Source organism: Pithys albifrons, chromosome 15 (genome assembly GCF_047495875.1).
Source record: "Pithys albifrons albifrons isolate INPA30051 chromosome 15, PitAlb_v1, whole genome shotgun sequence".
Classification (NCBI taxonomy): Eukaryota; Metazoa; Chordata; class Aves; order Passeriformes; family Thamnophilidae; genus Pithys; species Pithys albifrons.
Genome location: NC_092472.1, coordinates 15929423 through 15951030, shown reverse-complemented (window position 1 = coordinate 15951030; position 21608 = coordinate 15929423). Strand labels below are relative to the sequence as shown.

General features: G+C 45.0%; 1 protein-coding gene and 1 long non-coding RNA gene across 2 annotated transcripts; one reads left to right on the top strand and one right to left on the bottom strand.

Moving 5' to 3' along the window:
* Positions 1-4541: 4541 nt before the first annotated feature.
* NME5 (NME/NM23 family member 5) lies at positions 4542-13124 on the bottom strand. The gene is made up of 7 exons (XM_071570434.1): positions 12998-13124; positions 11615-11655; positions 11350-11516; positions 9072-9277; positions 8634-8734; positions 7524-7642; positions 4542-4734 (listed from the first exon to the last, which is right to left on the bottom strand). The coding sequence occupies exons 3-7, from the start codon at positions 11476-11478 to the stop codon at positions 4669-4671; spliced, it is 621 nt and encodes a 206-aa protein (XP_071426535.1). The 5' UTR covers positions 11479-11516; positions 11615-11655; positions 12998-13124; the 3' UTR covers positions 4542-4668.
* LOC139679061 (uncharacterized) lies at positions 12920-16539 on the top strand. The gene is made up of 2 exons (XR_011699128.1): positions 12920-13251; positions 16218-16539. It is a non-coding gene; the product is annotated as an uncharacterized lncRNA (long non-coding RNA).
* The last annotated feature ends 5069 nt before the right edge of the window (positions 16540-21608 follow it).

Here is a 21608-nt window from a genome sequence, read left to right as displayed (position 1 = left end):
ATTGCTGTGGATTTACAACGCAGCAAACCGAAAGCACAGTTGGAGCCACTGTTTTTAAGCAGACCTTGCTATGCCATAACTGTTCATGGTTCAGCTGCTAAATTACACATTATAAAAATAAGTAAGTGCAATTGAGAGACTGTGTTAATCTCAGAAGTTTAAACATCTCTCTGTAATGGCTGCTTTATAGTGGCCCACAGTAAAGTGTTTTATGGGACATCCAGGAGGTTTGTCCGCACGTGTCCGTTAAACACTCCTGGGAAATTTCTCACATGGAGAGACGAGGCCTGACACAAATTGAATGGGTCCAAAACATTGCTGTCCTTGACACAGCAACAGGAATGCCACCCAGCAAGAAAACACTTTACAACACCTGAAGGAGATAAGAACCACTGGCCAGCAATGAGATGTTGCTTTTGGAAATGCAGAATTCCCTAACCTGACAATCAGTGCAGATTCTGGAAACATGACAAAAACATTACTGTCCCCCTGCAAGGAAATGAGAGCTTAAGCATTGATTATAAATAGATGATAAAGAAGCATGGCTGGTTTGCAGATTAGTTTACTAAAGACAAGAGGATGTGGAGCCAAATTAGGTTATTGCAAAAAACGGTTCCCTGGAATTTAGAGTGAATTCACTCATCATTCCTTGCTCAGGCAGTCTGTGCTCATGGACTGCACCCAACTGCCTTTTCTCTATAGCCAAACAGAAGATCCATCCAGGCTGACTCAGATCCCAGGTGAAAAGACTTTTCAATAAATTATGATGGTAATGAAATTGCAGGCATTGTACCAGTGTTGTGTTTTGGGTTTTTTTAAATTAATAATCGTGCTTCACAACAGCACCACAGCCAAGCAGGGGTGAGTCAGTCTGGGGCTCCTGGGGTACAAAGAGATGCTACACAAGACAAATATAATCACACCCAGGAAGGCACTACATGAAGATCTTTGTGCAAAACCATCACCTCCCTCAGCCCTAAACCACTCACAAGCAGTGAAGAGAATTCTTAATCCTTCAGTGTTACCATTATTAGAGTATCATTCACCCACTTGTCTGCAAGCTGCCTCCTTCTCCCACCAACTGCTTCGTCTCACAACAAAGCCTCACTGCCGGCTCAGAGGAGCAACAAAAAGCTCTCCCCTGAGCCATGGCAGTGTCCCCGTGATCGCCTGGCAGGAGGCAGCATGACAATGATTTGACAGGCACCCTCCCAAGGGGACTCCACACATCAGTCACGCTGCTGACACACTGCACACCCAGGGCAGCTCAGCCAGGCTCAGTCAGGCTGGGGAGGATTTCCAGGTACAGGCAGCTGCTCCTGACTGACCATCCCAAAGCAGGTTTTTCTGTTTCACTAAAGGCAGAACCAGAAAGTTCCTGTTTCCTGTGATGGCTCTGGTGACACTGCCACACTGGTTTGAGCCAAGTCTGCCACAGTAAAGCAAAGCAGCAGGTAAAGCCCAGAGGGGGCTGAAGTCCTTTGTCTGGTCCAAAACAAATCTACTGACTGGCATCTAAAAAGAAATAGTACTGCAAAAAAAATTGCAAGTTATCTTTTTATGATGATCTTTTTATGATGTTCTAAGAGCCTTTCCAACAAAATAAAAATAATTCCTCTTCAGAGTTTTTTAAAAATAAACTGAAGAACCACAGTATTTTCAGAGGATGTGCTGTTGTTGGGCAGCACCAAAAATTACCAGCATTTACTATGGAGAACAACACAAATTCCCTTAACCTGACTACAATTTAATGAATTAAAATTAATGATGAGCTTTGTGTCTTAAATTTGCTGAGTCAAAGTCCTAAGCTCTGACCAGTGACTCATTTCTGGAGCTCTGCACACTGGAATGCTCTGACATATGTAGGCAATGGGAAACTGGCTTTGACTGAGGCTTCTGCCATGTTTAAATTATGCACAAGGTTCCTGGCAGTTTAACTGTTCTTAAAGATAATCTTACAAGACAGGAAGGCTGAACACTCACACACCTCAAACCAGCCCAATCTGTGTGGTTCCAAGAACAACTTCCAGTGTAGGTGATAGCAAGGATATGATAAGCAAAGTTCCAAGAGAAAGTCAGTTGAAAAAACAGAATTATGGGGGAAAAGGCTGAACTGCTGGTTTTATGGACACAGCTCTATTCCAGCACTCAGGCAGTAAAACTGAAATGAACTCCCTCAAAGGTAAAAATGCCCAATAAAACTCAATAGGCAAGGTAATTATTTTGCTTTGACAGGTCACTTGTTCCCACAGAAAGCACCTCACCTTGCTGACATCAAATGGCAAGACATCTCTCACTTCAGCTGTTTTTTTCCCCAAGCTACATTTTCTGTGCTATGGATTTATAACACTGGCCAAGCCTGTGCCACTCTGGGCTAAAGAAGAACCTGAAAACCAAAAGAGAAGCAGCAGCACCAACAGCCTGTCCCGTGGTGTCACAGCTCCCCCACGGGACAGGGCTGGTGTCCACATTCCCAGGGCTGACCCTCTGCCCACATCCTGTATTAGTGCAGGTCCTCAGGATCTCAGCTGTGGGATTTGCTGGATTTGTACTGTGTGTATCCATGGAATGAAGGTAACTTCTCTCTTCTACCTGTTCCTTGGAAAATGGAAGTGAACAGCGAGTGTTAGCTCCAATATCAGAGAATAATTCCATTGAATGACTGAAAATTTGTATTACATGGTGATAAAAGTGATATTTGCAACATCAGCTGCCTTTGCCCTTTCTCCCACCCCCTCTCTGGAGTTACAATCCTCTGCAGGCACAACACAACACAGCTCTGGCACAAAAGCAGAACTGGAAACTCCTGCAGTAACATAAAGGAAATTATTTATTGTCAAGCAAACCAAAATAAGTGAGCAAATGTAACTAACAAAATACAGGTGAGTGCCTTATAAATTCACTGGATTTTAGTTTCTGGCATCTTCAAAAAAGGAGTATTTTTTATCAGGCTGACAGGAAACCACAAAGCACAACTATTAACTGGACACATATGAGGACAATAATTATAGGCAAAATAAATTGTTTGTAAGCAGGTCTGGCTGCTGTATTTCTATCCACCTCATTTTTTTTCTTCATTATTCAAGGGTTTGGGCTTTCTCTTTTTTTTTTTTCTTATCCTAGAAGTCCCAAGATTTTTAGGTCCAGCTACTATAAGGACCATTTTTCTAAATGTTTATTCTCTGGCTTGCAAGAGTGGGTCATTCCACTGAGGGGATAAACAATTCACTTAAACAAAGTTTGTTATAGACAAATGACTTATGTTTCTGGTAATTACTCAAATTAGAGAAGCAAGTTTTTTCATGAAACAAATGATGAAATTGCTTGTTTGTTTAGTATTAGTCAAGCACACTAATATTTCAGGGTTATGAAAATGACACTGTTTTCCCCATCCTAGCCAACCAAACTGTAAGATATAAAGTTTGAAGCAAATATCCCAAGTACAGGTCTTTGAAGAAAATTAAAAAGCCCCACATCTCAAAGAAATAGCTCATTTACTTCAGCAAAAGCAATAGTGTGGAATTAACCCACTGCCTATAGAAAAGCCTCTGTCCCATTCTCTTCAAATTCTCAAAGAGAACACATTAAAGTTCAAGAAAAACAACAGAAATCTGCATACCTTTATGAGCAGGGGAACACAGAGAACACCCTTAAGGTGAGCTGTCCCAATTAAGCACTTCTCTTGCAAACAAATATTGAAAGATAACCTTAGTCCTTGACTAAAATGCATCTTCTTGGGACTTTTAATGGAAATCAAAGACTGATTTATCATCACTGTGCCTGTTGCCACCAAGATGGGAAAGGAGCTTTCAATGTACCTTCAAGTAAGTCCTTCAAATTACATGCTGGCAAAATAAATCATCTTCAAGAGTAACCTTAGCTCAGTGATGCAACTAGCAATTAAAATTCTGAAGTTGCTAATATGCCCCTGGTAATTGTTTTCTATCCAAATACCTCCCTTTGCAACTGAATTCATGCCTGCTAAAAATGCTGAAACACAACTCTTGGTTTCACGAAGCACAGGCCAGGTGGGTGTCACAGAATCATGGAATGGATTGGGTTGGAAAAGACCTCTGAGATCATCAAGTCCAACCCTTGGTCCAACTCCAGTCCCTTTACCAGATCATGGCACTCAGTGCCACGATCAATCTCAGCTGAAAAACCTCCAGGGATGGGGAATCCACCACCCCTCTGGGCAGCCCATTCCAATGCCTGAGCACTCTCTCTGCAAAGAATTTTTTGTGATCTCCAAGTTAAATTTCCCCTGGCAGAGCCTGAGCCTGTGCCCCCTTGTCCTATTGCTGAGTGCCTGCCATGTGGGAATCCACACTGGTGTAAATGATTTTGTTCTCCCCACACCAAGAAAAATAGGGAAAATAGCAGCAAGCCACACCTGCTGAGAATGTTGCCTTTTCTAATCACCCAAAGCCATAAATTTATCATGTAATTGTACATTCACTCATCAACAGAGAAGCTACTGGAACTCCTACCTCTTGGTTAAGTGCAAGGTTATTGATGGCAAGAAGACACAGGTAGTTATGATAAATGCATTTATTTCAGATAATATTGGTTACATAGCCAAGGGACATGTTAAAAATTGTAATGTACATCTGTGACTTGGAATGTCTGAGGTGGTTTCCACCAAGCTCTGCCCCTCGATGCTCTTCCTCAGTGACAAAATTCCAGTTTAGGTTTATTGGGATTGTGTTGAATCAGCCAGTCAGCAAGCCAAAGCTGTGAACAAAACAGCAAATGTGATCAGATTTCTGTTGTTTTCTACTGAGTATTAAAAGCACTATTTGAACCCTCTGCTACAGACACTCTCCTTTTGTGCTGCAAAAATAAGACCTTTCAGAAAAAAAAAAGGACATACAGATAACCTGTTTTTTCAAAATGTTCTTTTAAATGTTCGTAGCTTATATTACTTTTGAACAATTCACACTGACCTTTAGAAGACAACTTTTCCTGGCAATGTTTATCCTTTTGTAATTATAACAACATTTGAGCCGTACTCAAATAATTGGGCCAGCCCTGTTTGGGAATGAGGCTGCAGAACCCACATCCAACTGCTTAATGAAATATTACTCCTGACAACACTTGCAGATACTTTACCCAGTAATCATTCATTCCAAGTGCCAGCCTTCTGCACTCAAAGCACTTTATAATACCTAAACTTAAAACCAAAATGTGGCTACTTTTTGAAATTCATCTTTTAGGTCGTCCAGCACGTTGTTCTTGCAGAAGAATGTGGGAGGCAGGAATGTCCCGACTCCATCGCCAGTCTGGGCCTGGCCTGAGGCAAATTAACCTTTTGCCTCGACTTCTCCACTTGTAAAGCAAAGTTTTTAACACATCCTTATTTACTTCACAAGGCTGTTGACGATTAGTTTCTGGAATGCCGAGTACAACAAACCTCATACCACGCTGTGAAGTGACAGAGCTGGTGGAATGGCAGAGCAGGAAGGTCAGCAACTCTCCCTTTATTACCACGTACAAAAAGGTTGGTTTGCAAAGGCAGAGCCGACAAGCAGAGCACCAGGACAGGTCAGTCACCAGCAGCAGAACAGCAAGAACCAAGATAGAAATGGAAAACAAACAAAATATCCCAAAACACAACAGCCCTTAGAAAAACGAATTGGGGAAAAAAAAAGAAATTTTAAAACAATTTGAACCCAATTAAATTATGTGTTACTTAAGGAATTGGCTGAGACAACCCCTGTGCTGCCAGCAAGAATTTCTGAATGCACAGACAGTTTCTGATGCCATCTTCAAAAAGAAAGGGAAGAGGAAAATAAGGAGGATACTGGAAAAAACCAAAATATTCCATCAACAAAACATTCTATTCCCTGTGAGACACCTACCAGATAACAAACTGAAAAGCAATAGGCAACATATATTTCTGAAGCAGTATCAAATCAACGTTATTTTCCTTCTGTTACAAGCTCACAGACATTGTGGACAGTGAAGAAGGTGCAAATATAATCACAGAATCACAGACTATTCTGAGTTAGAAGGACCCACAAGGACCATCGAGTCCAACTCTCAAGTCAGTGGCCCACACAGGGGATTTAACCCATGACCTTGGCATTATTACAGCCAAGTTTAACCAACTGAGCTCATCTCAGGGTCCTAATGTTTCTAGCAAAGCTATTGAAGCTGTAGCTTTCTTACACACAAGGAAGGAAAGCATTGCATAGATTAAGCTACTATCAGATACCTCATAACTGACTAGAAAATTGTGCTCAGAATGCAGATTAATTGGAAGCCAAAACAATGAGTTAAAATAATGGGACTTGTAACAAGAAAAAATCAGTTTTTAACACAGTGAAGAGATGACTGAAGGGAAAGAAGATGGTAATACTCTTCAAATACACGATAGGGAGCTGCAAAAAAGGAGATATTACATTGTCTCCATTGTCTTCTGGGGATAGTAAAAGGGAGAAAAAAAGTAATGGGCTTAAAATTGGAGCCCAGGAGATTTAGGCTATCTTTCAGTGAAAGCTTTTAACTAAGTATAATTAAGCACTGAAGCAGATTGCCCAGGGAGAATGTAGATTCTCCATCATTTGCAGTGCTAAAGAACAGGCCAGACACACATTTGTTAGAAACAGATACAGCTGGTCTGGCCTTTGGGTAAAGGGATGGACTTCATCTCTGCTTTCTAGATTTCTATTATACCAGACATACAAATAAAATAAACAGGTTATAAAGCTGGAACAATTCAAAGTACATTTAATTTGACCTCTTGTATATCACATGTTCATAGAAACACACCAAGTTATTTTTCAGCTTTTTTTTTCCTGAAATGTATCTTTTAGAAAAATGAAATGTTGATTATAAACCTGATAATGATGTGAAATCCACAACTGCCAGCAAGTTGTCACATGGATTAATTATCTCATGCTTGAAGAAGTACTGGTGTGAAATAGTACTAATGAACTTTATAAGGGGAAGGGAAGGGAAGTTCTGGCCAGGTGGGGGTTGGTCTCTTCTCCCAGGCACTCAGCAATAGGACAAGGGGGCACGATGGGCTCAAGCTCTGCCAGGGGAAATTGAAGTTGGAGATCAGAAGAAAATTCTTTGCAGAGAGAGTGCTCAGGCATTGGAATGGGCTGCCCAGAGAGGGGGTGGATTCTCCATCCCTGCAGGTTTTTAACCTGAGCTTGGCTGTGGCACTGAGTGCCATGATCTGGTAAAGGGACTGGAGCTGGACCAAGGGTTGGACTTGATGATCTCAGAGATCTTTTCCAACCCAATCCATTCTATGATTCTGTGAACTTTAAAAGCACAAAACCAAATTTTTCATATTTTTCCAGATGAAAGAAAGCTAATATTGTTTAGAGAGTAAAAACACACCCTTATTTCATCTCTGACAAACAAATCAGCTTCTTGAAAACAGAATTTATTTGATTAGCTTATTAGTTGGTAGCTAAAACAGCACAGCTCTTGAACAAGAGAGAGTTTCCCTGTGTACAGGGACTTTACTAACACAGAGTGAAGGCCCCCCGAGGCTCTGCACCTACCATGGGGTCTGCTGGCTTCTCCTTGCACAGGGCAGTGAGCCCAGCCAGCAGTGTGGGCTTCACATACAGGTTCAGGTAATCCCTTGCTCTCTGTCCAGTGGGAACTGGCTCCAGGATCGCTGGGAAGAGGAACCACAGGTGTCAAAAAGCAGCTTGTGGAGTGATTAAAACTGGCATTCTTTCAAAGGTTGTTTATGTGTGAGCTGCTCTTTTCCTTAGTAAGTTAATGATGCATCATGGGTTTAAAGCTTCTCCCACAACAAACTGCAAAGAAACTCCCTAAACCTCTTTACAATGTCCCTGAGGTAATCTTACTAATTATAGTCTGCTGTGAAAAAGGAGGAAATCGGATCATCCAGGGAAAACCTGTTTCCTGCGAGAAGCACTGGGGACAGAAGAGAAACAATCGATCCCATGTTTAGCACTTTCTTCTTGCCCTGTGAAACTGGTTCCTGAAGACCCCAAAAATGCCCCCCTTAGCCCTGCTTGGCTGTCAGGGTGAGGAGAAGAGACGGGGTTTGGGATGGGTGAGGTTTGCAGGGCAGTGTAATGTCCATTAAACTCACTGATACAGTTGACAAACACACACATGTTTTTCTAGCAGTTTCTGTCAGTTTCTGCCTGTTACAAACCAGAGATCCTCTCCCAGCCTTTCCAGGTTCTAAGGCCCATTTCTCTGGCACTTAACTCTGGAATTGCACTGCCATGTGAGCATCCAGCTGCTTTTGAACAGGAATTACTCAGCCTGAGCCCACGAAGAGTCAGCTGAGAATTCTCAAGTCAACAGGAGTCTCCAGGGCTGGCAGTGCAGGAACACTTACTGGAGTGTAATAGCTTCCCATTTCCTCTCATTTACCAGCTTTGTCTGCTCCAGTTCCCCTGCACAGAGTTTGAAAAGTGGAAGCAATCCCTGTAACTATATTGGTTCATCAGATAGATTGGGTAAGCCTTTTACAGCAGAAAATATCAGCTTATACATGAAGAGACCCACAATCTTATACAGCAAACAAACAACCTCTTCTAAATCAATTGTATCTGCAGATTCAAGTAATACCAGTGAAGGATATGTATCCTCCCAAGACTGGCAATGTATCAATTGTACAGCTTTACCTTCTGGAAACATGAATCGAATCTCTCTCTCTGCTGAGGAAGTGCTGAGGCTGCCATGGAGCCCATTCCTCAGCTCATCAGTCCCATAGCGGGCTCTTAAGCTAAAAAACAAGAGAAATAACTGCTTGGACCTTCCAGATCTCTGCAGTCTGAGCACACAGAAAAGCAATAAATATGGACTAATTAACAAGATAGGCTTGATTTTGTTTTAAACATAAGAAGTAGGTAAAACTTATGTTAGTGCACTCATCAATCCTCACAAAACAGGTGAACTCCACAGACTAAAACACAAAGGTGAAAAGCTGTTACACAAAGCTGAAGAGATAAGAGGCCACTCCAAGACCGTGTCTGTCCTACACAAACAAACAAACAAACAAACAGAGAGAGGGGAATTCTGGTCTCAAGTAAGGGAATGACAAAGTCCTGTCAGTGAGTTACCTGAGAGGGTGAGTTATCCTGGCCCTCCGGCTGTTGGATGGTCCAAGCAATTCCTTCCAGTATGAGATTGCACAATGTCTGGCAAGAACCAAAGCAACTAAAGGGCCAGAACTCATATAGGCTGTTAAATTAGGGAAAAACACTTTTCCAAATTGGTCTGCATAGAAGTTGCTACATTGCTCTGGGCTTAACTGGAGCCTTCGTTTCTATAAAGTGTAAAAGACAAAAGAGTTAAAAAATCTTGGTACATTCAAAGAGCTTAGAGCATTAAAAGACCTCAGACAGGACACAGTCCTCTGCTGCAGTCATATCTTCAAGAACAGAACACAGACCAACTTCCAAGCCTAATCTGATTCTCCCAGATGTGATCCTTTTTGAGATATGGACTAACAAAGAGCACGAGTTTTCCAACTTAATTAAGCAAACAGGTCATTTGAGCAAGATGTGATTTTAGCCCAAAGTACAGCATTTCTAACTGCTGGATGACAGTCAGGGCACGGTACAGGAAAAATGAAGGGCACTACAAGGGCAGGATTTTATTATTCAGCTGCTTGAGCATAATGTTCTACTTTTAAACAAGTTTCTCTCTGGGCCACACTGTTAATTGTGCAACTGTTCTGTGTTTCATTCAGTGTTGATGCTCTGTGACTCTCCCAATAGCTGCCTGGCCTGCAGGTGGTCAAGATCAGGACAGCTCTGGAGGTTTTCAGAAAGCACAAGGCAGTCAAGAAAAAAATTTTTAAGTGCATTCTTCAAACTTATACAACATAAGAGTACCATAAAATTCAGAGTCCTAATAATTTCGGTGTCAAAAGTCACTGGAGTGTCTTCTCCCTGGCACTCAGCAATAGGACAAGGGGGCACGATGGGCTCAAGCTCTGCCAGGGGAAATTGAAGTTGGAAAGCAGAAAAAAATTCTTTACAGAGAAGGTGCTCAGGCATTGGAATGGGCTGCCCAGAGAGGGGGTGGATTCCCCATCCCTGGAGGTTTTTAAACTGAGATTGACCGTGGCACTGAGTGCCATGATCTGGTAAAGGGACTGGAGTTGGACCAAGGCTTGGACTTGATGATCTCAGAGGGCTTTTCCAACCCAATCGATTCTGTGATTCTATGATTCCATATCAGAAGTCTCTATATTAACATATTAAATAAAGTAAACAGATCTAATTTGTCTTATCTTCTGATACATATTAAATAGAATCACAGAATGATTTGGGCTGGAAGGAGACTTAAAAATCATATTCTTCCAAACCCCCTGCCACAGGCAGGGACACCTCCCACTGTCCCAGGCTGCTCCAAACCCTGTCCAACCCGTCCTTGGACACTCCCAGGGATGGGGCAGCCACAGCTTCTTTGGGAAAACTCTGCCAAAGCCTGCCCATCCTCACAGGGAAGAATTTCCTCCCAATATCCCGTCTAACCCTCCCCTCTGGCAGTGGGAGGCCCTTCTCTCTTGTCCTGTGCCTCCATCCCATGTCCAAAGATCCTCTCCAGCTCTCTTGGAGCCCCTTTAGGCACTGGAAGGGGCTCTCAGGTCTCTCCAGGCAGAACCCCCCCAGCTCTCTCAGCCTGCCTGCAAAGCAGAGCTGCTCCAGCCCGCAGAGCATCTTCGTGACCATCTCTGGTGTATCTCCAGGAAGCTCATAAATAAATAAATGCACGTAACAAACACAAATAAAGAAAATAACCAGAAAGGCAAGAAAACAAAACCCAAACAAAGAAAGGGGGTTGGAGCCCCCGCCGGCTGCACACGCGAGGGCACAGCGGCCCCCAGCGGCCACCGGGCTGGTTAATTAAATATTTATAAAGCTCATTTAAATATTCAGAAATATATTTACTGTAGCAATCGCGGAAACAAAAAGTCAGACTGCGACTGCCCAGCTATGGAATTCAGTGAATTCTCTCCTGTTCTCCTGCATGCTGCTCAAACCCCGTGAGACCAGGACGATGTGCCCTCCAAAGAGTTACTCTGGAGAGCACACACATTGCTCCAAGAGTTTGCTAAATCTGTTATTAACAAAGTCTGTGTTTTTCTGTGCTCAGCAAAACGGGTGGTCTGCTCTGTTTCACCCCATGCACCCCCAAAAAAACCTCCTTACAGAATCTGGCAGCGATGCTTGATGACATATCAAAGGTATAAACTGACATATGACAGATATAAACTGACTTTCAGACAAAAAAGCTTTTCATTACTGCCTTGATTGCTGAAAGTTAAAACAAATACTGTCCTGATTTATAAACAGCATTTATTTTCTCTGGAGCACAGCCTGTTGTTACCTGAATGATGGTGAATCCTGACTGGAGAATGATATCCTCTATTTCTTCTTCTTTATCAATGACATCAGGTTTGATGAGAGCCAGAGTTTTCTCCACATAAATCTGAGGGTCAGGCATCAACATCTCCATCTCGGCTTCTGGATCAGAATTCAGGTGCCCCTTTTGTACTGCAATGACACCAGTGCATGACATCTGGAGTTTGTTCACTGCACAGTCACCCATGGTGACGTTCACCACATACCCCAGGGAGGGAGGGTCACCCCACCTCACAAAATCAGGTGAGATTTCTCTGGACTGGTCAGCCCTCTGCAGTTCACATGCCCATTTTCAGTGCAGCAGCATTTTGTGGAAAATAAGGAAAACATTCAGTGTTGTTATTCTGTAACTCAGACAGTGTGTAAGGAAAGGGAATTGTGTGAGGAGAGGCTGAGGGAGCTGGAGGTGTTTAGCCTGGAGGAGGCTCAGAGGTGACCTCAGCACTGCCTAAAACTGCCTGAAGGGATGTTGTAGCCAGGTGGGGTCTCTTCTCCCAGGCAACCAACAGTAGGACAAGAGGGGCTTAAGCTCTGCCAGGGTGGGGTTAGGTTGGGTATCAGGAAGAAATCTTTCCAGAGAGAGTGGTCAGGCATTGGAATGGGCTGCCCAGGCAGGGGGTGGATTCACCACCCCTGAAGGTGTTTAAGGTGAGACTGGACATGGCACTGAGTGCCATGATCTGGTGATCCCAGTGGGGTTGGATCAAGGGTTGGACTTGATGATCTCAGAGGTCTCTTCCAACCCAGCTGATTCTGTGATTCTAAGTGTTATCTCAGTGTGTGCAAGAGCAGGCAGGGGGGCTCACTGTGCCCCCACAACCCCACCCAAACCCCAAATCCGTATCCTCATGGATGATGACTGTGCAGCTGATCCACCTGTGAGCCTCAGGCTGTTTCTCAATTGTTATTTAGTTAAATTGTTATTTAACTGCTGTATTTATGGGCTCAAGACAAAGTGCCAGTTTTCTCCCTGAGCAGATCCATGGGCAACCTCAGAGCATAGAACTATGTTGGGAATGTGGGAACTATTGTGGGGGTTCCTACAGACCTGTGACCACTTCTGACCTTCTTCTCATCACAGAATCACTGAGTGGTTTGGTTTGGAAGGGCCATTAAATACTATCTCTTTCCAACCCTCCCTTCCACCAGCCCAGGTTGCTCTAAGCCCTGTCCAATCCAGCCCTGGACACTCACAGGGATGGGGCAGCCACAGTTTCTGTGGGCAACCTGTGCCAGGGCCTCCCCATCCTCACAGGAAGAATTCCTTCCCAGTAAACCATGTAACCCTGCCCTATGGCAGTGGGAAGCCATTCCCTGTGTCCTGTCTCTCCATCCCTTGTCCAAATCCCTCTCCAGCTCTTTTAGAGCCCCCTTTAGGCACTGGAAGGGGCTCTCAGGTCTCCCTAGCGCCATCTCTTCTCCAGGCAGCACATTCTCAGCTCCATGAGCCTTTTTGAGCGAATTTAAAGAGCAGGATGTTGTGTCGGATCGTGTCCAATCCTCACAGCACCACACACCGCCCTTACCCCCCTTGCCTCGCCCACTGACCGCTCCGCCCTGCAAGGCTGTCTGCCTGCTGCAAAACCCACACGCAGCGGCTCCGTTCCACCTGCCTGAGGGCCGGGATGGGCTTTCCCAGCCCGCTATTCCCGAGGGATCCCGGCGGGTCCCGCCCGCTCAGAGGCTGCTGGTCCTGCCGGGCAATGGCGGCGCCCGCCCCGCACACAAGATGGCGCCCGCGGCCGGGCAAGGCGGACCAAGATGGCGGCGGGAGGAAACGGCCCGCACGGACCGGGACAACAACTGGGGGCTCCGGATAACAATTGTGAGCTCCGGGACAACAACTTCGGGCTCCAGGACAACAATTGTGAGCTCCGGGACTGCAATTGAGTGTTGTGTTCCGTTCTGGACCCGTCAGTTCAGGAGAGATATTGAGGGGCTGGAGCGGGGCCAGAGAAGAGCAACGAGGCTGGAGAAGGGACTGGAGCACAAGTGCTGTGGGGAGAGGCTGAGGGAGCTGGGGGTGTTTAGCCTGGAGAAGAGGAGGCTCAGAGGTGACCTCAGCACTGTCTGGAACTGCCTGAAGGGAAGTTCTGGCCAGGTGGGGGTTGGTCTCTTCTCCCAGGCACTCAGCAATAGGACAAGGGGGCACGATGGGCTCAAGCTCTGCCAGGGGAAATTGAAGTTGGAGATCAGAAAAAAATTCTTTGCAGAGAGAGTGCTCAGGGATTGGAATGGGCTGCCCAGAGAGGGGGTGGATTCCCCATCCCTGGAGGTTTTTAAACTGAGATTGGACTTGCTGGGCACTCCGATGTCCCTCCATCCTGTGCCATGGCTGGGATGCCAAGGCGTTGGGTGCTCTGGTGTCCCTCCATGGCCATGGGATGCCGAGGCACTGGCGACTCAGGTGTCCCTCCATCCTGTGCCATAGCCATGGGATGCCGAGGTGCTGGGCACTCCATTGTCCCTCCATGGCTGGATGCCATGGTGTTAGTTGCTCCAATGTCCCTCTGTGGCTGGATGCCGAGGCGTTGGATGACCTGGTGTCCCTCCATGGCTGGATACTGACTTGTTGGATGCTCCAATGTCTCTCCATGGCCAGGATGCCGAGGCGTTGGATGACCTGGTGTCCCTCCATGGCTGGATACTGAGGTGTTGGGTGCTCCAATGTCTCTCCATGGCCAGGATGCCGAGGTGTTGGGCACTCTGGTGTCCCTCCATGGCCAGGATGCCGAGGCTTTGGTTGCTCCAAAGTCCCTCCATGGCTGGATGCCAAGGCACAGGTTGCTCCGGTGTCCCTCTGCCCCTGTTTACCACGCGCTCCGGCTGGAGCCCGGCCAGCTGGCCCCACACTATCGCTATCGGGGCGTGGGCCAGAGAGCAGCACCGATAACTCCTGAGCCGGCTCTGCCGCCCTGCCCTCGCCCTTGGCACCCTTTTCTCAAAACTTATGGGATCTGAGATGCTGTGGAGACCTTGGGGCCACTGGTGGGTTCGGTCAAAACCGCACTTGAACCCTTGGGGTGATGCTGATAAAGGGAGAGAGAGAAAACACAGGGATAGAAGTGTTAATTTTTAAATGAAATCACACTGAAAGGAGAAAAGACAAAAAAACCCCAATTTGGAGCCATGGATGCCAACACTCTGCACCCTGGTTAGCTAAGGAAATACCTATTTACTGCACAAGCTGGTTTTAGTGTAAGAAAAAGCCATTTTGCCTTAATCTTTCTCCTGAGTAATGTAAATAATGTAAAAATAGAAACAAGAAACAAAATGATGCAATTATTTCCTTTCAGCCAGTTTGAGATATGTTTAAAAACCAAAGGCCAGAGTTGTTATTCACATACCCTAAAAAATAAAGGTTCCAATGCACAAGTCTGAGTAATTCAGACACAGGCTTTCCTTCACCAACACAGGCACAAAGCATTTGTTTCTTTAACAGAAATGCCTTATGCAACATTTAATTGTAAATGAAATTTCAAATTTATTATTTGTATTACGGTGTTTACATTGTAAACACTGCAACTACACAGAGATAAGGGATAGACATGTTTTATTTTTTAAAAAATGCTGATGGAAAAAGTTCACTCATTTTTTGGTTTATTTCAGAGTTAATTCAGCAAGAGTCTTTTCTTTTCAATGAGCACAAGTCTGACAGCTCTAACTTAAATTTAGCAGCTCAAAGGCTTCCTCAGCCTGCATGAACACTTCAGAATTATTATTACATAAGACATGTTGGATTTAATATCGGTATAAAACAGTCAACATTAATCTCTTGCCGTTTCTTTATGGTGTGGATTTTTTTTTTTACGGTTAGCAAGTTAAAACCCCCCAGACATCTCCCTGTGCATCCCTGGAAGCTGCAGCTTGGCAGGAGCAGAGTCCTGTGCACCCCACTCCTCCCCAGGGCCCTGGGGCTGTGGCATTTCTCCTGCTCGCTGTTTCCAGAAGCATTTCTGGAGGGCGGGGATTGTCTAATTTTAGTGCTGGGAGGACGCTCCGCTCTCCAATGAGCGAGCGCTGCCTCTGGAGCCGCAGCCAATCAATCACCCCGGGCTTCCTCCTGCTGCACTGCCCACCACGGTTTAATAATACAGACACAAATTTAAAGAAAATAACATTATGTTCCCCAACAAAGATACACCAGCAGAATCTCAAAGGTTTCTTCTAAAGCCTTGGATGGCATAAACCTGACCTTAAAACTCTGTGTTAATAAATTGTGTTTCCTGTCTTTATAGTGCTTGAGAAAATATTTCTGATAACTAATAGGCTGGTCTGGAGCATCTTTCCTGACTTCTGGAGGCCAGGGATGTGGTTTTAAGAAAAGAAACCAAAAAAAGAGTGAAATTATAATTACAATGCAATGAAGCATTACAGTTCTGAATACTCTGGGCATGGCTTGGCTGCTGTATCTTATCTGTTAAGCAGTTTAACCAGCCTTAGTTGTGTCACTTATTTTTAGCTGGCATGGAATATAACACAGAAAGATTGTGGCTGCAGGTGCATTTAAATCCTAGCAACAATAGATATGTAACTTTTTGAGGAAAAATGTTATTTCAGAGCTTTGTACTGCAAGAAGATGCAGAAACTAATGCCTTGAAGGCTGTTAAGAAAAGAAAAGAAAGACATAATGATGAAAATAACAGAGTGAAGACAAGCTAAAGAAATAATACCAAGTAGCATTGATAAAAATGAAGCTTACACAACTTTTAGCTTTACTTTGATGTTAAGTACAGAAATGTGTTTGCTTCAGTAGCAGTGTCCTAACTATGTATTTACCACACACACAACTTTCATCCACCACTGACTGGTTTTTTTTATCTTTCCTTTCAGGGTGAACTGTCATACCAACCCACAGAACCAGCTTACCTTCCCCACTTGCTTCATCCATGCCTGCTCTTGCAGTGCAAAGTGTCTCTGACGGAAATCCTGTGACCAAGCCGACTTCCCCTCCTGCACGCTGCTCTCTCCTCCATCTCTGCCTTCTCACAACCAAACAATTCCCCTTCTGCAGCTCATCTGCACTCCTGTAATCCCAGGGAACTTTCCATTGCTACTGGTTAACTCTTGTTAGGCCTCCCTTTCTCTTGTCCTCTACTGTTTATCTCACCATTTTCTTTGAAGATAAAAGTAATAAAATATCATCTTTGTGCTTTCTCTGTCTACAAGTCTCTAAGTGGCAATAACCAAAGCTTGTCTACACAACTCCTATAACTCCATCACTTGCCCTGTTAACTTCACTCCATTTCCTGATCTTCCCAACACCCCCTCCTTCATTTGCTCACAGCTTGAGTCATCCTGACCTCCAGCACCCACACAGATGTGCTTGTCTCTTTACCTTAGGGGAAAAAAAGGGCCTTTGGTAGGAGTGCCTCTTGTCATCTCACTTTTACAGGTTTTCCAGCTGTGTCTCTTGTTTGGTTTACCCTAAGTTCCCTTCAAACTTGGTTTTGCTTCCTTTCATCATCTGAAACTTCTCAGTGCATCTTGAACCACTGTCTTGTTTGCCCTTAGTCACATTTAGTGTATCTAAATGTGTCCTAGCTCAGTTTTTGCAGTTATTCTCACTTATTCCTGTCTCACCTTGGCTTGTCAGTCCCTTCTCTTGAGTTTCTTTCCCTTTTTGCAGTGAGTCCTGTTCTTGACTCTCCTCCCTTCTCCCCAGGCTCACAGCTCAGTGTCCCAATGGGCAGGTGTGGGTGGGATTGCCTCTCCTCACTCTCTGCTTTCCAACTTCAGGTCTGGGTAGTGAGCACATGTTAGACAAACCATCTGCCTGAAGCCCAACCCCTGTTCACTGAGTGATTTTACAGCAACTGAGCAAAGGAGGGGGAACCTCACAGCCAGGAACAGGTGGTTGGGGCTGAGATTGGTCCCAAATGCTGGGGAAAAGTCAGCCAAGACATTGGCTTTGTTATTTACTGGCGTGGCTGGGAATCATGCTGAGGTCTCCTCATCCCAGTTATTGGTGACAACCTTTTCTCTGGCCTCAGCAAACAAAGCATTTGCTTCCATTCAGAAAGCTCTGCGAGGCCTTTTCCTTAGTTATTCAGTAACTTTGTCAGTTTTCCACCTTTCCAAAGACTGGCATCTGAACCACACACAAACCTGCTACTCTTCAATTCCAAACTCATTCACACACTGGTCAGGTTCGATGTACTTTTTGTTTCACTCTGCAAAGACACCTCCTGTTTCCTGCCAGCCCTACAACTGAGTTCCACTACAGCCCCTGCCAATAAACACCTTCCTGCTTTATGCCACATTGTTGCTCAGGATGAGCTCCTGTTGAACAAGTGTAGAGGTTCACTCTGACAACTTGCTTTCTGTAAAGCTCCTCCTCATCTGTACACAGACATTCTGGACAGATTCTGCATACAGATATTAGGCTTTTGCATAAACTTTTGGAGCAGAAACACTTGCAGGCGTTTGCTGCTTTATTGTTCTACATAATGTTTAACATAATACTGGCTTGGATTATCCCTGAGGCCACTGAGCTCAGGAATGAGTAGTCACTGTGATCCCATCCACAATGAAGAAATGAGTGGATGAATAAACCAATAAAGATATTTTATCTAACAAATTAAAAGAGGCAATCAGTTGAATGAGGCTTTTTAAAAGATATATCAGCAGTGCCTTCTCAAAGGCATCTTCTCTTCATCTTAATTCCATGTTGCATAAGGAATTCTTTTTGCTGTTCTTATTTTGAGCAGTTACCTTCAGCCCTACCACTGAAACTAATGGGGTTACTTGCATAGTTATTAATAAAATTTATTTATTTATGCTGTGCATAAAAGACTAACTCAGAAGCTTCCTATAGCATGGTGGTTGGTATAGAATAGGCAGCCCATGACCTGAGATGTTTACAATCAATTTAGACAAGACAGGAATAGGGTGTGGAAAAGGGATACATTACACCAAAATTCAAAGCAGCGAATTAAATATGTTTGTTCTCTCTCTCTTTTTTTTTTTTTAAGAAGAGGTGACCTAGAAAAATCAACACAATAGAAATAATAAGGAAATGGAGAGGATGGTCAAGAAAGGGAAGGAGGGAATGAAGACAGGTATGGCACAAAACGGGTATGAACAGTTTTCAAGGCAGGGCTTGGCATAAACTGTGAGAGTTTGATAGAACAGCAAAATTAGGCCCAAGATCAGAAAGTCTAAATGCAAGTAAAATTCAATTGAAATTCAGGGAACACCATGAATAATCATAGTAATTACAGGATTAAAAATGGCAAACAATGATAGTTTTTTTCTCAGTGGTAAATGTGTCATGTAAGTAGCATTACCACCCAAGAAGGTCTGTGTGTACTTCTCTTTGATTAACCACAGGCTTTGAGTGGGGAGTGAAATGCAAGACCCAAACCCAAGTCACAGCCCAGGGGAATTCTTTAAAATTACCTGTGGCATGATGGGACCTGGTGAGATAAATTAAAACCAAACCCCATATTCTCATTTCTCAGTCTTCCATGTGGAGATGTGTAAAGAATGACTTTGTTAGTTGGGCCAGTCACAGTTTTCAAACCAGGCTGCTCAGCCAGTCTCCAGGCAGATTGTTATCCTGCTGTTGGAGGTGGGACACAGAAGGCATCAAACACCCATGAAAATGGGGTGTCTGGGAATCACAGAGAGCCCTGGCAGTTGGGGCCTGCTGTTGGAATTGCCAGGATGAGAGATTCAGATGGGCCTGACCTGGAGAAATGGGCAGCTGGGAAAGAGCACAGCTTCAAACAACACCCTGGTAAGCAGCAACAGGACAAGGGGGCACGATGGGCTCAGGCTCTGCCAGGGGAAATTGAAGTTGGAAATCAGAAAAAAATTCTTTGCAGAGAGAGTGCTCAGGCATTGGAATGGGCTGCCCAGAGAGGGGTGGATTCCCCATCCCTGGAGGTTTTTCAGCTGAGCTTGGCTGTGGCACTGAGTGCCATGATCTGGTAAAGGGACTGGAGTTGGACCAAGGGTTGGACTTGATGATCTTGGAGGTCTTTTCCAACCCAATCCATTCTATGATTCTATTAACAGGAAAACACTTGCCAAAGTGCCAGTGGAAGGGAAAGATGAGACAGATTCAGCAAAGCAAGAAAGACTGGGAAAAAAAAAACAAGAAAAGAAAAGGTAAATGTATGGAAAAGTCCAAATGAGATGACAATCATTCCCATCCTTTGCAAGACTTGATAAAATACAAAGCAGATGTTATGGGCAGTGAATCTTCCAAGAAAATGAAGTCATAAATATATAATCAAAAACATTCACATTACATCCGTCAGCTGAGCCTAAACTTACTTGACAGGCCTGTGTAAACTGCTCCAAATTCCATTTACTCTCAGGTGCTGGTCTATAAACTTGTAACATCAGGGCAGGCATATTCCTGCAGTCTCCTGCCCCAGCTGCATCCACAAACACCTGCAGGAGGAAGGTGGGCAGAGCACAAGGGCTGAGCCATTCACCACTACAGCAGTGCCAGTTACAGCAATATCCGTGTGGCCTCAGCTCCCTGTAATGAGTTAAGCAAATGTGTGGTGTTTCCCAATTAAGCAGGTTATCAGCACTGTGTAAGTGAATGCAATCAGCTGACAACACAGTGGCTGAGTGGGTTTTAATCACAAACCACACCTTTTTGGTGTAAACCTGATGATTACAATCTAAGCCAAATCTGCCTGAGTGGGTCCAGAGAAGGGCAGCGAGGCTGGAGAAGGGACTGGAGCACAAGTGCTGTGGGGAGAGGCTGAGGGAGCTGGGGGTGTTCAGCCTGGAGAAGAGGAGGCTCAGAGGTGACCTCAGCACTGTCTACAACTCCCTGAAGGGAAGTTCTGGCCAGGTTGGGGTTGGTCTCTTCTCCCAGGCACTCAGCAATAGGACAAGGGGGCACGATGGGCTCAAGCTCTGCCAGGGGAAATTTAAGTGGGAGATCAGAAAAAAATTCTTTGCAGAGAGAGTGCTCAGGGATTGGAATGGGCTGCCCAGAGAGGGGGTGGATTCCCCATCCCTGCAGGTTTTTAACCTGAGCTTGCCCGTGGCACTGAGTGCCATGATCTGGTAAAGGGACTGGAGTTGGACCAAGGGTTGGACTTGATGATCTCGGAGGTCTTTTCCAACCCAATCCATTCTATGATTCTATGAAAAGATCACCAGAAGGCCTCTTGCTGGATGTGGGGTGAGCTCCTCTGAGATGGTATAAATTAGGATAAATATCTTACGAAAAAATTCTTTGCTTCTAACTTTAAATAAAGGTTCAATACAAGAAAACAATCTAAAATATATTCTCATAAAGACAAGTATCTTTGTGGCAACATCTTCAACCTGTCCATTACAATTTTCAGGTGTACTGCTTGGGTGCTCTTTGTACTCTCCTTACTGCCCTGACCTCACAGAACATTATTTTACAAAGCTCAGCCTAAAGACCTGGTTGTGGTTTGTCTGTAGGGTCCCCCACCCTGTCCCAGCCTGTGTTGAGACAGACATCTCGGAAGTTCTGACCTACTGTATTTAGAATAAAAAGTGCTCTAAAAGCACTGCAGGGCAGCCCAGGTCTCAGACCAGATTACTTAACAAAATTATCACCGTTTCTTTTTATTCACACGTAGCTCTGCGCACTCTGAGTTGTAAGAGCACATAAAGTAGGCAAGTTGAGCCACAAGAGATACCTGGGAGGGTGGAGCAACACCGCGTGCGCTCATTACTGCGGTAAATGAGGTAATAATTACTACTTTTTGCCCACAAGGGAAGTGCTTAACTTTTATTTTCTGTAAGGATGTGGCCTTAAGGTTTGGCTGCGTGTCCCGAAGCCAAACTCTGCCCCTTTGACAGGGACAAACGGAACTTTAGGAGCTCTTTACGGCCCAGGAATGTGAACTGTGATTGATTCCAAGTTGCCTTCTGCATTCCCAGCACGGCCCTGCCAGCCAGGCTGGCATATCCCTGGGTAAGGAATTACGGCCTGGGCGCTCCGGCTCCCGGGGTTATGTAACATCCGAACCTAAGTGTATGGAAAAAACCAACTCCGGCCTTTCTTGGGCTGCAAAACCAGCGGGGCTGGAAACGTGAAGCGCAACCTCTGGTGCTGGAGCAACAGCGGCCTCAGAGCTCAGCGCGGCGCGGGCCCCGCGCTGGGGGCGAGGGCAGCGCTGCCCGCACGGCCGGGGGTGCGCGGCGGGCCCGAGGGCCGCCCAAGGGCCCCGATCCCGGCCCTGGTCCTTGTCCTGATCCCGGCCCTGGTCCTTGTCC